Here is a 12,429-nt window from a genome sequence, read left to right as displayed (position 1 = left end):
TGATAACACTCCAGTGCCAAATGCTACAGGCTACTTGGATGGAGTGCCATGCAATGGACAGTTGTGCTAAATGGAATAACAGCAAAATGAACTATTATTTAAATGGTAAAAAAATTGCAGCATGCCGCTGAGTAGTGGGACCTGTGCATGAATTGCAAAAAGTTGGTTTGCAAGTGCATCAGGTAATTAAGAAGACAAATGGAATTTTGTCCTTCATTGCGAGGGGGATGCAGTTTAAAAACAGCGAGGTTATGTTGCAGCTGTATAAGGTGCTGGTGAGGCCACACCTGGAGTACCGTGTACAGTTTTGGTCTCCTTACTTGAGAAAGGATATACTGGCACTGGAGGCGCAGTGGAGATTCACTAGGTTGATTCTGGAGTTGAGAGGGTTGGCTTATGAGGAGAGACTGAGTAGATTAGGACGATACCCATTGGAATTTAGAAGAATGAGGAGGGATCTTACAGAAACATATAAAATTATGAAAGGTATAGATAAGATAGAAGCAGAGAGGTTGTTTTCACTGGTGGATGAAACTAGAACTAGGGGGCATAGCCTCAAAATAAGGGGGAGCAGATTTAGGACCGAGTTGAGGAGGAACTTTTTCACACAAAGGGTTGTGAATCTGTGGAATTCCCTGCCCGGGGAAGCAGTTGGGGCTACCTCATCGAATGTTTTTAAGGCAAAGCTAGATAGATTTTTGAACAAGTAAAGGAATTAAGGGATATGGTGAGCAGGTGGGTAAGTGGAGCTGAGTCCACGAAAAGATCAGCCATGAACTTATTGAATGGCGGAGCAGGCTCGAGGAGCCAAATGGCCTATTCCTGCTCCTAGTTCTTATGTTCTTATTAAATGGGCCTGTTCCCACCTGTTCGAATGTCTAAACCCATTTCATTACAGTATTCTCACGTATATATCAGAATGGGGAGACAATGAATCTAACCCAGGCAGATGGGACCAAAGACAATGGTTCACCCAGACTTTCTCAGTGTAAGTGGGGGTATAGGCAGATGGACATTTTAAATTGGCATGTCCGCAATTCAATTTTTCATAGGGATGTTTGGCTTGTAGTTTACACAGAATCCCAACATCCTTTGCTCTGACAGTATCTGAAAGGTGAACGTGGAATGAAACCTACTGGCCTGGAGGGTCCGTGCAGAGATCTGGGAGGTGAAGACGCCAAGGCCATGCTCAGAGCGTCCGGCCAATCGGAAATAGTACTGAGTGTTCGGACGTAGACCGGTCACACTGTACGACGTGCGAGGATTAAAGTTTATCACTTCCTGTGGAAAGAAACATCCATATGCACTTGATGTTATATTGAAACCAGTTTACACATCTCATACCTAGATATCGGGGAATATCCTGTGGTATTGCTCACACTAACATTATACATAGTGACGCACAATGTATTATTCATCTGCTAAAATGTAAACGCCTTTAAGATTGGATTAAATGCACATCAAATTGACTTTCTAAAATATGATATTGGTAAGGCCACACTTGGAATACTGTGTGCAGTTCTGGTCACCCTATTATAGAAAGGATATTAGTAAACTAGAAGGAGTGCAAAAAAGATTTACTAGGATGCTACCGGAACTTGATGGTTTGAGTTATAAGGAGAGGCTGGATAGACTGGGACGTTTTTCTCTGAAGTGTAGGAGGCTGAGGGGCGATCTTATAGAGGTCTATAAAATAATGAGGGGCATAAATCAGCAAGATAGTCAATATCTTTTCCCAAAGGTAGGGGAGTCTAAAACTGGAGGGCATAGGTTTAAGGTGAGAGGGGAGAGATACAAAAGTGTCCAGAGGGGCAATTTTTTCACACAGAGGGTGGTGAGTGTCTGGAACAAGCTGCCAGAGGTAGTAGTAGAGGCGGGTACAATTTTGTCTTTTAAAAAGCGTTTAGACAGTTACATGGGTAAGATGGGTACAGAGGGATATGGGCCAAACGTGGGCAATTGGGACTAGATTAGGGGTTAATAAAAGGGGCGGCAAGGACAAGTTCGGCTGAAGGGCCTGTTTCCATGCTGCAAACCTCTATGATATTACAGATCAATTACCAGTCACAGACATTCTCAGTCTTGCATCGGCAAGATATTTTCTGTTGTCTGGAAGGTTTTCCGGAGTTTCTCTGTACAACTACAAATAAGTGGTTTTGACTCTGTGCTCAAATTTTAAAGAGAGCTCCTGTAATGGACAAAATGCATGTTGACATAACATTATCAGCAGATTTCCTGTGGAAATGCTTATGATATATTATACATTGTGTAAGGACAAACATGCTCTATAGCAACAGTCTGCTGCTAAAGTGGAACTGAGCTCCCTTGAGACTCTTAACTGAGCCAAAGAAAGATGTTAACAGAGTTTAACTCTGTGAGGGAGGTTTGCAGATTTGAAAGTCGTTGCAAATCTCAGGCTCCAACTCAGACTGTGTGATGGAATGCCTGGCTCTCTTTGTCCTTTCTTGACCATCATTAAGGGGAGGCGTGCTTTACTAGTACGAGGCGTTGGACTTGTAATCCAGAGACCCAGGGTAATGCTCCGGGGATCCGGGTTCGAATCCCATCACAACAGGTGGTGGAATTTGAATTCAATAAAAAAAATCTGGAATTAAAATTCTGATGATGATCATGAAACCATTGCCGATTGTCGTTAAAAAAAACCCCCGGTTCACTCACGTCGTTTAGGGAGGGAAATCTGTCATCCTTACCCAGTCTGGCCTGCATGTGACTCCAGAGCCACAGCAGTGTGGTTGGCTCTTAAATGCTCTCAGGGATGGGCAATAAATGCTGGCCCAACCAGCAATGCCCACATCCCAGGATTGAATAAAAAGACAATCAGGTGTCAGGACAAGTACAGGACATTTTTACTCTTGTGTCAATTCGATGTTTCCTGGTGTTGGCAAGATAAAGGTCTGTAAGATCATCGAGTGGCTTGGTGAAGACGAGGTAGAGATATTGCCACTTGGGTGAAGAGCATAAATACAATGAACGAATAAGAACATAAAGAATAAGAGTAGGAGTAGACCTTATGGCCCCCTGGGCCTGCTCCACCATTTAATAAGACTGCTGACCTCAACTCTATTCTTTCGTATGATCCTCATATTTCTTCCTTCCCCGAGGGTCCAAAAATCTAACTGCAGTCTTGAATATTTTCTATGATTGAGCATCTCTGAGGCAGAGAATTTCAAAGATTCAGAACCCTCTGAGTGAGGACCACAGAACCACGGAATCCCGACAGTGCAGAAAGAGGCCATCCTACTCATCGAGTCTGCTCGACACTCCGAAAGAGCGATTCTCCAAAACAGACTATTTTCCTCATTTCAGCCCAAAGTGGCTGGTGCCTTATTGTGAGACTATGGCCCCTAATTCTTGACTCTCCAGCCTGGGAAACACCCCCTCATCACCTACCCTGTCAAGCACTCTCAGAATCTCTTTGCTACCTCCCCCCCCCCCCCCCCCCCCCCGGAATCCAACGTGCCAGAGTCCATGCCTGTCAGGACCTGTACTAAACCCATCCTAGACTTCATGGTGTGTGTGGGAGAGGGTTGGGGGGGGAAGGGGTGGGGGGCAGCACACCAGGAGGCTGGAACATCCGTCCTGAAGCCCGGTAATAACACATTATTCACATTTTCAGCATATCAATTAGGTTCCTGCAGTAGGGCGGATTGGTAGAATCGCAATAGGTTTGACACCCAGCACAACTCCGATTTTAGCCCTGACACCCAGTTCAACTGGCCAGCGGAGATCCTGCCTCCAACTGGCAGGAGTGGAGAATCACCTCTTTTGGTATCGTTTAGCAAACTTTGATACATTACACTCAGTACCTTCACTTAAGTATGAATATTATTTGTAGGTAGGGGCAGCCCAATGGCACGGTGGTTAGCACTGCTGCCTCACAGCGCCAGGGACCTAGGTTCAATTTCGGCCTCGGGTCACTGCCTGTGTGGAGTCTGCACATTCTCCCCGTGTCTGCGTGGGTTCCTCCGGGTGCTCTGGTTTCCTCTCACAGTCCAAAAGTGTGCGGGTTAGGTTGATTGGCCATGCTAAAATTGCCCCTTAGTGTCAGGGGGACTAGCAGGATAAAAATGTGGGGTTATGGGGATAGGGTCTCCGTGGGATTGTGGTCGGTGCAGACTCGATGGGCCGAATGGTCTCCTTCTGCACTGTAGGATTCTATGTTTCTATGATAGCTTAGATCCACCACTGATGCTTGTGGTAACTCACTAGTGACTGCCTAACAGCCAGAGAATTACCCATTATTCTTATTTAGTTTTCTGTCCTTGAACTAATCGTCCTCCCATAATAATATTAGACCTAACCTCATCTTGTGCAACAACCTTTCACATGACACCTTATTGAATGCAATCTAACTGTAGATGGCTGAAAATGTATTCGGCCGGCACGGTGGCACAGTGGTTAGCACTGTTGCCTCACAGGGCCAGGGACCCGGGCTCGATTCCAGGCTTGGGTCACTGTCTGTGCGGAGTCTGCACATTCTCCCCGTGTCGGCGTGGGTTTCCTCCGGGTGCTCCGGTTTCCTCCCACGGTCCGAAAGACATGCATTGGCCATACAAAATTCTCCCTCAGTGTACCCGAACAGGCGCCGGAGTGAGGCGACTAGGGGATTTTCACGGTAACTTCATTGCAGTGTGAATGTAAGCCTACTTGTGACACGAATAAATAAACTTTCAAACTTCAGGCCAAACAAGTGCTTCTCCCTGCCGTTGAATTGGATCAGTGTCTCACCTCTTTCCCCAGCTCCTCATCACGATAGTACAGCTCGTAGCTGATGATGGTCTCCTCTCTGGGTGCATGCCACTGCAGCTCAATACTTGTCTCAGATTTTGGGGTGGCTTTGAAGTTACTTGGTTGCCCAGGAACTGAAAGAAGAGACCAAAAATATTGAATTCAGCCAACAAAAAGTCAGAGCTTCTGGCACAATGCCAGTTCCATACAAGCAAAATATGTACTTTGGCGTTTGATCATCATTTTCAAACCATCAGATCCCAAACTGCCGCGAGTCCACAACTTCACAAACTTCCACTTGAAGCTTGAAAGAGAAAAGGATACATCGGGACTGTCAGAAGAACATCAGAAAGCAGCATTTAGACACTGGTGTTTGACTCTTTTCTGATTGTTTCTCTACAAGGGTTGGTCAGACACTGCCGAGCAGCAGACATTTTATGTAGAAAATACTCACTGTGAGTCAGACCTGTGGGTACAACAGGCATCAACTGCTGCGCCTAGTTTGTGAAGAGAAACTTGCAAAAATACAATCTTACGTGGAATGCATTGCTGTCGGAATATACAGAATGGTTCAGTGTTCTTGGCTTCCAGGTCACCTTTTTATTACCGGCATAAAATATTAAATCACATGCACCCAAACTAATGGGAAGAAAGGGGCAGCAATCCAGTTTGATGCTCAGATGCATTCATATCGAGGTGATGAACTCACTCCTGCGAACGTCTCAGTCTTCCTTTTCATCTCATACCAGATCGATCGCTGATTCAATGCCAGATTTAAATTCACCTTCCTGCTCCTGAACGTGCTCTCCTGAAGATAGTGAGTCATGGTCTCGCCATGCCAAGAACCTACAGCCTCTTTCACCCCGGGTGACCAGGTGCCCTGTACTGTCAGAGATTGTCCCTGATTTTGATGGTTTTTGCCACTCCCATCAGGAGTGCCTTTCCGCCTGTATTTGGAGGACAACCTGTGGGAGACTGAGCCTGGGAGAGCCAGTCGAGTGATTTGAGCGGTGTCGTAATGTTGCTCGCAATAAAGGATTACGGTGGAAGAATCAACCCAGTCAGGGCTCTCAGGTTCAAGCCGGTTTATTCTGTAACATTTCCTGAGTGTGCTACTAAAACACAAGAAACTCCCCAACACCAAAGTGTTCCAGCTGTCTCCATGTATGGGACAATCAATGCCACATGTTTAACCAGCAATTTCATAGAATCTGCACACTGCAGAAGGAGACTATTCGGCCCATTGAGTCAGTGGCAACCCACCTTTTTATCTCACCCAGGTCTTAGTGCCATAACCCTATGTATTTACCCCGTTAATTCCCTAACCTAAACATCTTGGGGCACGAAGGAGCAATTTTAGCATGGCCAATCAACCTAACCTGCATATCTTTGGACTCTGGGAGGAAACCGGATCACCCGGAGGAAGCCCACGCAGACACGGGGAGAACGTGCAAACTCCACATAGAAAGTCACCTGAGGCCAGAATTGAACCTGGATCTCTGGCGCTGTGAGGCAGCAGTGCCACTGTGCCACCCTTAACAAGATAATTGCCATGCACTGTGATTATGATACCCATTGATACCCAACCCCTTGCTCACCAGTAAACCCTGTGCTCATATGGTTACCAGAACGTTGGTCACCTTGGTTTTATCATGCATGGTTTCACAGTGTCCTGTCTCACCTGAGGAACATAATTTCCAGCAGAGGTCTATCGATGGCAGAGGGAGCAATTGCTGATTTCCCTCCTTCCCCAGCCCTGTGAAGTTTGGATCAATTCTTGCGTACCCTAACATTGTCATGCCTTCAATCATCCAAAACATTGAACGTATTCAAGAGGTGGCTGGATATAGCACTTGGGGCGAATGGGATCAAAGGTTATGGGGAAAAAGCATGATTAGTTGGATGATCAGCCATGATCGTGATGAATGGCGGAGCAGGCTCGAAGGGCCGAATAGCCTCCTCATGCTCCTATTCTCAATGCTTCTATCTACCTCCTCCTGGTCTGCAGGTTGTGAATACCATTGTGAGTAGCACATTTCTTCACATAGCCACTAACATGGAAATCCAACCTGGAAAACCGCCATCTATATTGGCAGCAATCCAACAAAGCTTACTCTCCATCAAAAGCCTTCTTCTGGAAATAATGTAGATGGAATTTTCGACAAGGATTTTCTTTTTTACAAGATACTGCTGCCATTGCTGCCTTTGTAATGAGGCTGTGATTTGTAACAGTAGTCTGTTGCTGTATTGATTGCTTCTCAAGAAATGGCAGTCAGATAACAGGTAGCACCCTAAGCTGACTGTCAGACTTAATGCACCTCAGCACAGGTCAGATCCAGTTGACATGACACGCCACACCAGACATAATAGTCCAAATCTAATCTAACGTTAAATAGTTCATGGGGAAAGGGCATTTATCAAGATGCCACCATGCACACAATGTAATAAAGACAAACACACCACCCTACACTCATAGAATTCGGGCCTATATTTAAGAGGTCACAGAGTAGGTTTATTTGTTAGTGTCACAAGTAGGCTTACATTAACACTGCAATAAAGTTACTTTATGTGAAAACCCCCTACTCGCCACACTCCGGTGCCTGTTCGGGTACACTGAGGGAGAATTTAGCATGGCCAATGCACCTAACCAGCACGTCTTTCAGACTGGGAGGAAACTGGAACACTCAGAGGAAACCCACACAGACATGGGGAGAATGTGCAGACTCCGCACAGACAGTGACCCAAGTCTTGAATCAAACCCGGGTCCCTGGCGCTGTGAGGCAGCACTGCTAACAGCTGTGCCACCATGCCACCCCATGTAAGTCTCTTCTGGGTGCAGGCTGTTCAATCCTCTCTCCCGAACGTCTAGCACATGATGTCTCTGTTACACCATGGTCTACATCACTTATTATCATATCTATTCTATTAACCTATGACACTCAGCAGGTCAGGCAGCATCAGTGGGGACATCTTACAGACTTCCAGAGTCAACATTGAGTTCAATAATTTTAGGCCACAATCTTTGTCTCCATTTTAGAATAGAATCATAGAATGCCTACAGTGCAGAAGGTGGCCATTCGGTCCATCGAGACTGTACCGACAACAAGCGCTATCTCTGTATCCCTCGTGTTTACCCTGCTAATCCCCCCTATACTAAGGGGCAATTTAGCATGACCAACCAACCTAACCTGCATATCTCTGGAGTATGGAAGGCAACCAGAGCACCCGGAGGAAACCCACACAGGCACGGGGAGAATGTGCAAACTCCACACAGCCAGTCACCCAAGGCCGGAATCGAACCTGGGTCTCTGGCGCTGTGAGGCAGCAGTGCCAACCATTGTGCCATCGTGCCGCCCCATTTATACTGTAGGGTGAGGGAATGAAAGATAAGTCATAACCACAGAAACAAGGGGAAAGGCTAAGAGGTGCTAATGGCAGTCGATAGAGAGAACAGAAGGTGTGAATGGTCAAATGGCAGAGAAGCTGAAATCAGAGGGTAAACTGTGACAGATGAAGAGGTGAGGGGAGGGGGGAGATGGGTGGGGGAGAGGTAAAATTGAGAAAAAAGGGGAAAGGGGAAATACTCTTGTTCTCCTTGTTTTTGTATCCATGACTCATCTTTCATTCCCGCACCCTACAGTATAAATATCTCCCACTTTCTGTGCCTTTCAATTTTGACAAAGGGTCACCTGGACTCGAAACGTCAGCTCTTTTCTCTCCTTACAGATGCTGCCAGACCTGCTGAGATTTTCCAGCATTTTCTCTTTTAGTTTCACACTCCAAAATGGCGCTGTTTATAGTCTCAAATATATGACAAATAGGATGCAAATATTCCAATTCCTGCTTCAGTTGTACACCCCAAGGAATTTACATCTGAATGTATTTCAATAAATTAACATGTTTGTTTCGATAGGTTCCCTCCCTGTACTCCAGAAGGCATTAAATCTTGGATGTGACTGCAGACTAATTTTAAATTCCCTGACCCAGGGCTCTTGTGCATTGCCAGAGTGCTTCTGCTGTGGTCAATTAACCCAGCACAGATCAGGGATGGAATCTGGAATCTTCGAGATATATCTTATCAGCTTCTGACTAGATAAACTTAATAAGTCATTGGCTGAGCATTGCAAAAACCCAAATCTAGCTTCTAGAATGACAAGCCTGTTGGAAACTCTCACAAATACTCAAAGGAAAATCTGGGCCATGCCAGCCTCCTGGTTCAAGCCTGCCATTGGCTGCTTTCCATGCCTTTCAATATTGGGTATCTTAGCTATGAACTTGAAGGAATGGCCAGTGAGCAACAATCTCCTCCAGTGTTGAGGTTTAATGAGATCATCATTAAGATGACTCAGAAAATAACTGAGTCAAAACAAAGAGACAGTGAGCCGGCCTGGCCTTTGTGTGACTCCAGTCCCACACTAATGTGACTGACCGCTCTCTGAGGTAGTCCAGCAAGACACTTTCTTTTGGAAGGAACACCATCAAAGAACAAAGAACAAAGAACAGTACAGCACAGGAAACAGGCCCTTCGGCCCTCCAAGCTTGTGTCGCTCCTTGGTCCAACGAGACCATTCGTTTGTATCCCTCCATTCCCAGACTGCTCATGTGACTATCCAGTTAAGTCTTAAACGATGCCAGCGTGTCTGCCTCCACTACCCTACTTGGCAGCGCATTCCAGGCCCCCACCACTCTCTGTAAAAAACGTCCCTCTGATATCTGAGTTATACCTCGCCCCTCTCACCTTGAGCCCGTGACCCCTCATGATCGTCACCTCCGACCTGGGAAAAAGTTTCCCACTGTTCACCCTATCTATACCCTTCATAATTTTGTACACCTCTATTAGGTCTCCCCTCATTCTCCGTCTTTCCAGGGAGAACAAGCCCAGTTTACTCAATCTCGCTTCATAGCTAAGACCCTCCATACCAGGCAACATCCTGGTAAACCTTCTCTGCACTCTCTCTAAAGCCTCCACGTCCTTCTGGTAGTGCGGCGACCAGAACTGGACGCAGCACTCCATCATTTTCTCAAGGCAGCTAAGGATGGACAAATAATGCTGGTGTTGCTAGCAATACATATCTCAAAATTGAATTAAAAAAGCAGATATTGTTCTCACTTGTTTGACAGGTGCGACTGCAGGCTCTGCATTGGAAATCTGCAACATGGGGTCCAGGGATGTAATGGGTCAGATGATGCCGTTGACATCATTTCTCATTTTTGGGGTAGAGGAAGGTAACAAGTAAGAGCAGTAAACAAATAGCTTTGTGAGACATTTCAGATAGAAGCTACACAGTGACATTAGTAAAGAATGTGTTGACGTATTCATTGATAGAAGTGTATTTATACGGGGCAAGGGAGAGAGATTGTGGTCTGATCAAAGAATGATCACCGTGCAAAGCTAATTTCAAAACCGACTCAATCAATTTGCACTCTATAACTCTTGTGGGGGGGAGTTTTCCTGTCCCGCCCACCATGGGAATCATAGCGGGGGGAACATGCAAAAGTCTATTGACCTCAGGCGGGATTTTCCGATTTTGGGGCGAGTGCGGCCAGAAAGTACTGCCCCATGCAGAATCCATAGAATCCCTACAGTACAGAAGGAGGCCATTCAGCCCATCGAGTCTGCACCGACCACAATCCCACCCAGGCCCTATTCCCGTAACCCCATGTATTTATCCTGACACTAGGGTCAATTTAGCAAGGCCAATCCACCTAACCCGCACACCTTTGGACTGTGGGAGGACACAGAGGAAACCCACGCAGACACGGGGAGAATGTGCAAACTCCACACAGAAGTCGGAATTGAACCCGGGTCCCTGGCATTGTGAGGCAGCAATGTTAACCACTGTGCCATCATGCCATCTCAAATAATTCCTTCCCAAACCCATACCTTTGTCACTTGGACCCCAATCTCATTAAAATCTACAAATCTCCCCAGTGCAGGTGGTGGAGAAAGGCATTGCCTGATAATAGAAAGTAAAAAACATTCACTTTGAATTTGGTGTGGATGTGAGAATTAGTACAAATTGTGCCGGGGACTTAACACTTTATTAAAGAGATATCTTCTCAGCCTTTTGGCTAAGATCAAGTGTAAGAGTTCAGGGTAGCCAATGAGGTTAAGCTAAGGCTTCCTCTGATGCAATTTTTCAAAGCTATCTCGGCCTTTTGGCGAAGGTGAAGGGTTAGATCAAGCCCAAGAGGGGGTGTAATTCCTCATCTTGTCAGCTTGGATCTTGTTTGACTGAACCCAAGATGGGGTATGTCTCCTTGTCTTGTCAGCCTGGAGCTGGTTTGTCCCTCATGTGGGGACCATGGTTGGATTTAATTGGCTTTTTTGATTAGAAATAAAGTACCAAAAAAAGTACTTTATTAAAAAGATATCTTGGGCTTGGAGTTCTGTCCCCCATGAACCATCAGTCTATAATGTGAAACGGTGGCACGGTGGCACAGTGGTTAGCACTGCTGCCTCACAGCGCCAGGGACCCGGGTTCAATTCCAGCCACGGGTCACTGTCTGTGTGGAGTCTGCACTTTCTCCCTGTGTCTGCGTGGTTTTCCTCCAGGGGCTCTGGTTTCCTCCCACACTCCAAAGATGTGCGGGTTAGGTGGATTGCCCATGCTAAATTGACCCAGGGGTCAGGGGGATTAGCAGGGTAAATGTGTCAGGTTACAGGCATAAATCCTGGGTGGGATTGTGGTCGGTACAGACTCGATGGGCCAAATGGCCTCCTTCTGTACTGTAGGGATTCTATGATTCTATGAACCTCGGGATTATTAATCACCAAATGCACTCACCTCCCTGCTGGGTTTTGACCTGAATTTCAGATGACAGCGGCCCATCCCCAACAGAGGTGAAAGCCAAAACCTTGACGCTGTATGTGGTCTGTGGTATCAGGTTGGCGACGGTGGTTAGAAGGCTGTCATCCAAATTGTGCTTCTGCCAGTTGCTGACAGGCTGCTGTGATTCCATCGTGTAGTAGACCCGGTAGCCACGAATTTGGCCGTTGGGTTCATCGGGCTCCTCCCACTGAATCAGCATGGTGGTCGCGCTCAGCATCCGCGCCTGGACGTTCCTGGGCGAGCTCGAGGGGACTTGTTCACCAGTTCTCGTCTCCACTGTCTCACTGGGCGGACCCTGACCAATGGAGTTGACCGCGGAGATCCTGAACTCATAATCAGAGTAGGGGCTCAAGCCGCCAATGCTGTAGCGCAGGGTTTGGATGCCGTCGATGGTCTGGTAGAGGACGTCTGCGTTCTTGGGCCTGTACTCAATGATGTAATAGTTGATGTGGTCAGGGTTGCCGGAATCCCACGTTAAAGTCACACTGGTGGCGGTGGTCTCCACAACGATCGGAGTCCCAGGGGGCTTTGGGAGTGCTGTAAGTATCAATGGTTAGACATGGATGGTTAAAACGTACATGAAATGGTGTTGCAAACTGAGATGTTCAGACTCTTATCGGCCCATAACATAAAATTTATATCACCTCCATGATGTTTGAAACCATGGGCAGCCCTGTTGTACAGTGGTGGATAGGCATATCTGGATAGACATATGAACAGATGGGGAATAGCGGGATACAGGTGCTTGGTCTAGATAGGACAATGGGATCGATGCAGGTTTGGAGGGCCGAAGGGCCTGTTCCTGTGCTGGACTGTTCTTTGTTCACTGCTGCCTCACAGCGACGGA

At 46.6% G+C, this 12,429-nt stretch overlaps 1 protein-coding gene across 1 annotated transcript in view; it reads right to left on the bottom strand.

The window, feature by feature from the left end:
• LOC144479463 (receptor-type tyrosine-protein phosphatase delta-like) overlaps positions 1–12,429 on the bottom strand; it is a 526,436-nt gene that overhangs the window by 188,290 nt on the left and 325,717 nt on the right. The window contains exons 11-13 of the mRNA XM_078198154.1: positions 11,538–12,119; positions 4,750–4,883; positions 1,137–1,281 (exon numbers count right to left, since the gene is read on the bottom strand). Coding sequence (XP_078054280.1) covers positions 1,137–1,281; positions 4,750–4,883; positions 11,538–12,119 — 861 coding nt within the window. The remainder of the gene's footprint in view (positions 1–1,136; positions 1,282–4,749; positions 4,884–11,537; positions 12,120–12,429) is intronic.

The sequence above is a fragment of the Mustelus asterias genome, chromosome 26 (assembly GCF_964213995.1).
Source record: "Mustelus asterias chromosome 26, sMusAst1.hap1.1, whole genome shotgun sequence".
Lineage (NCBI taxonomy): Eukaryota > Metazoa > Chordata > Chondrichthyes > Carcharhiniformes > Triakidae > Mustelus > Mustelus asterias.
The sequence above is the reverse complement of the archived record's forward strand: the minus strand, read 5'-3'. Positions and strand labels throughout refer to the sequence as shown.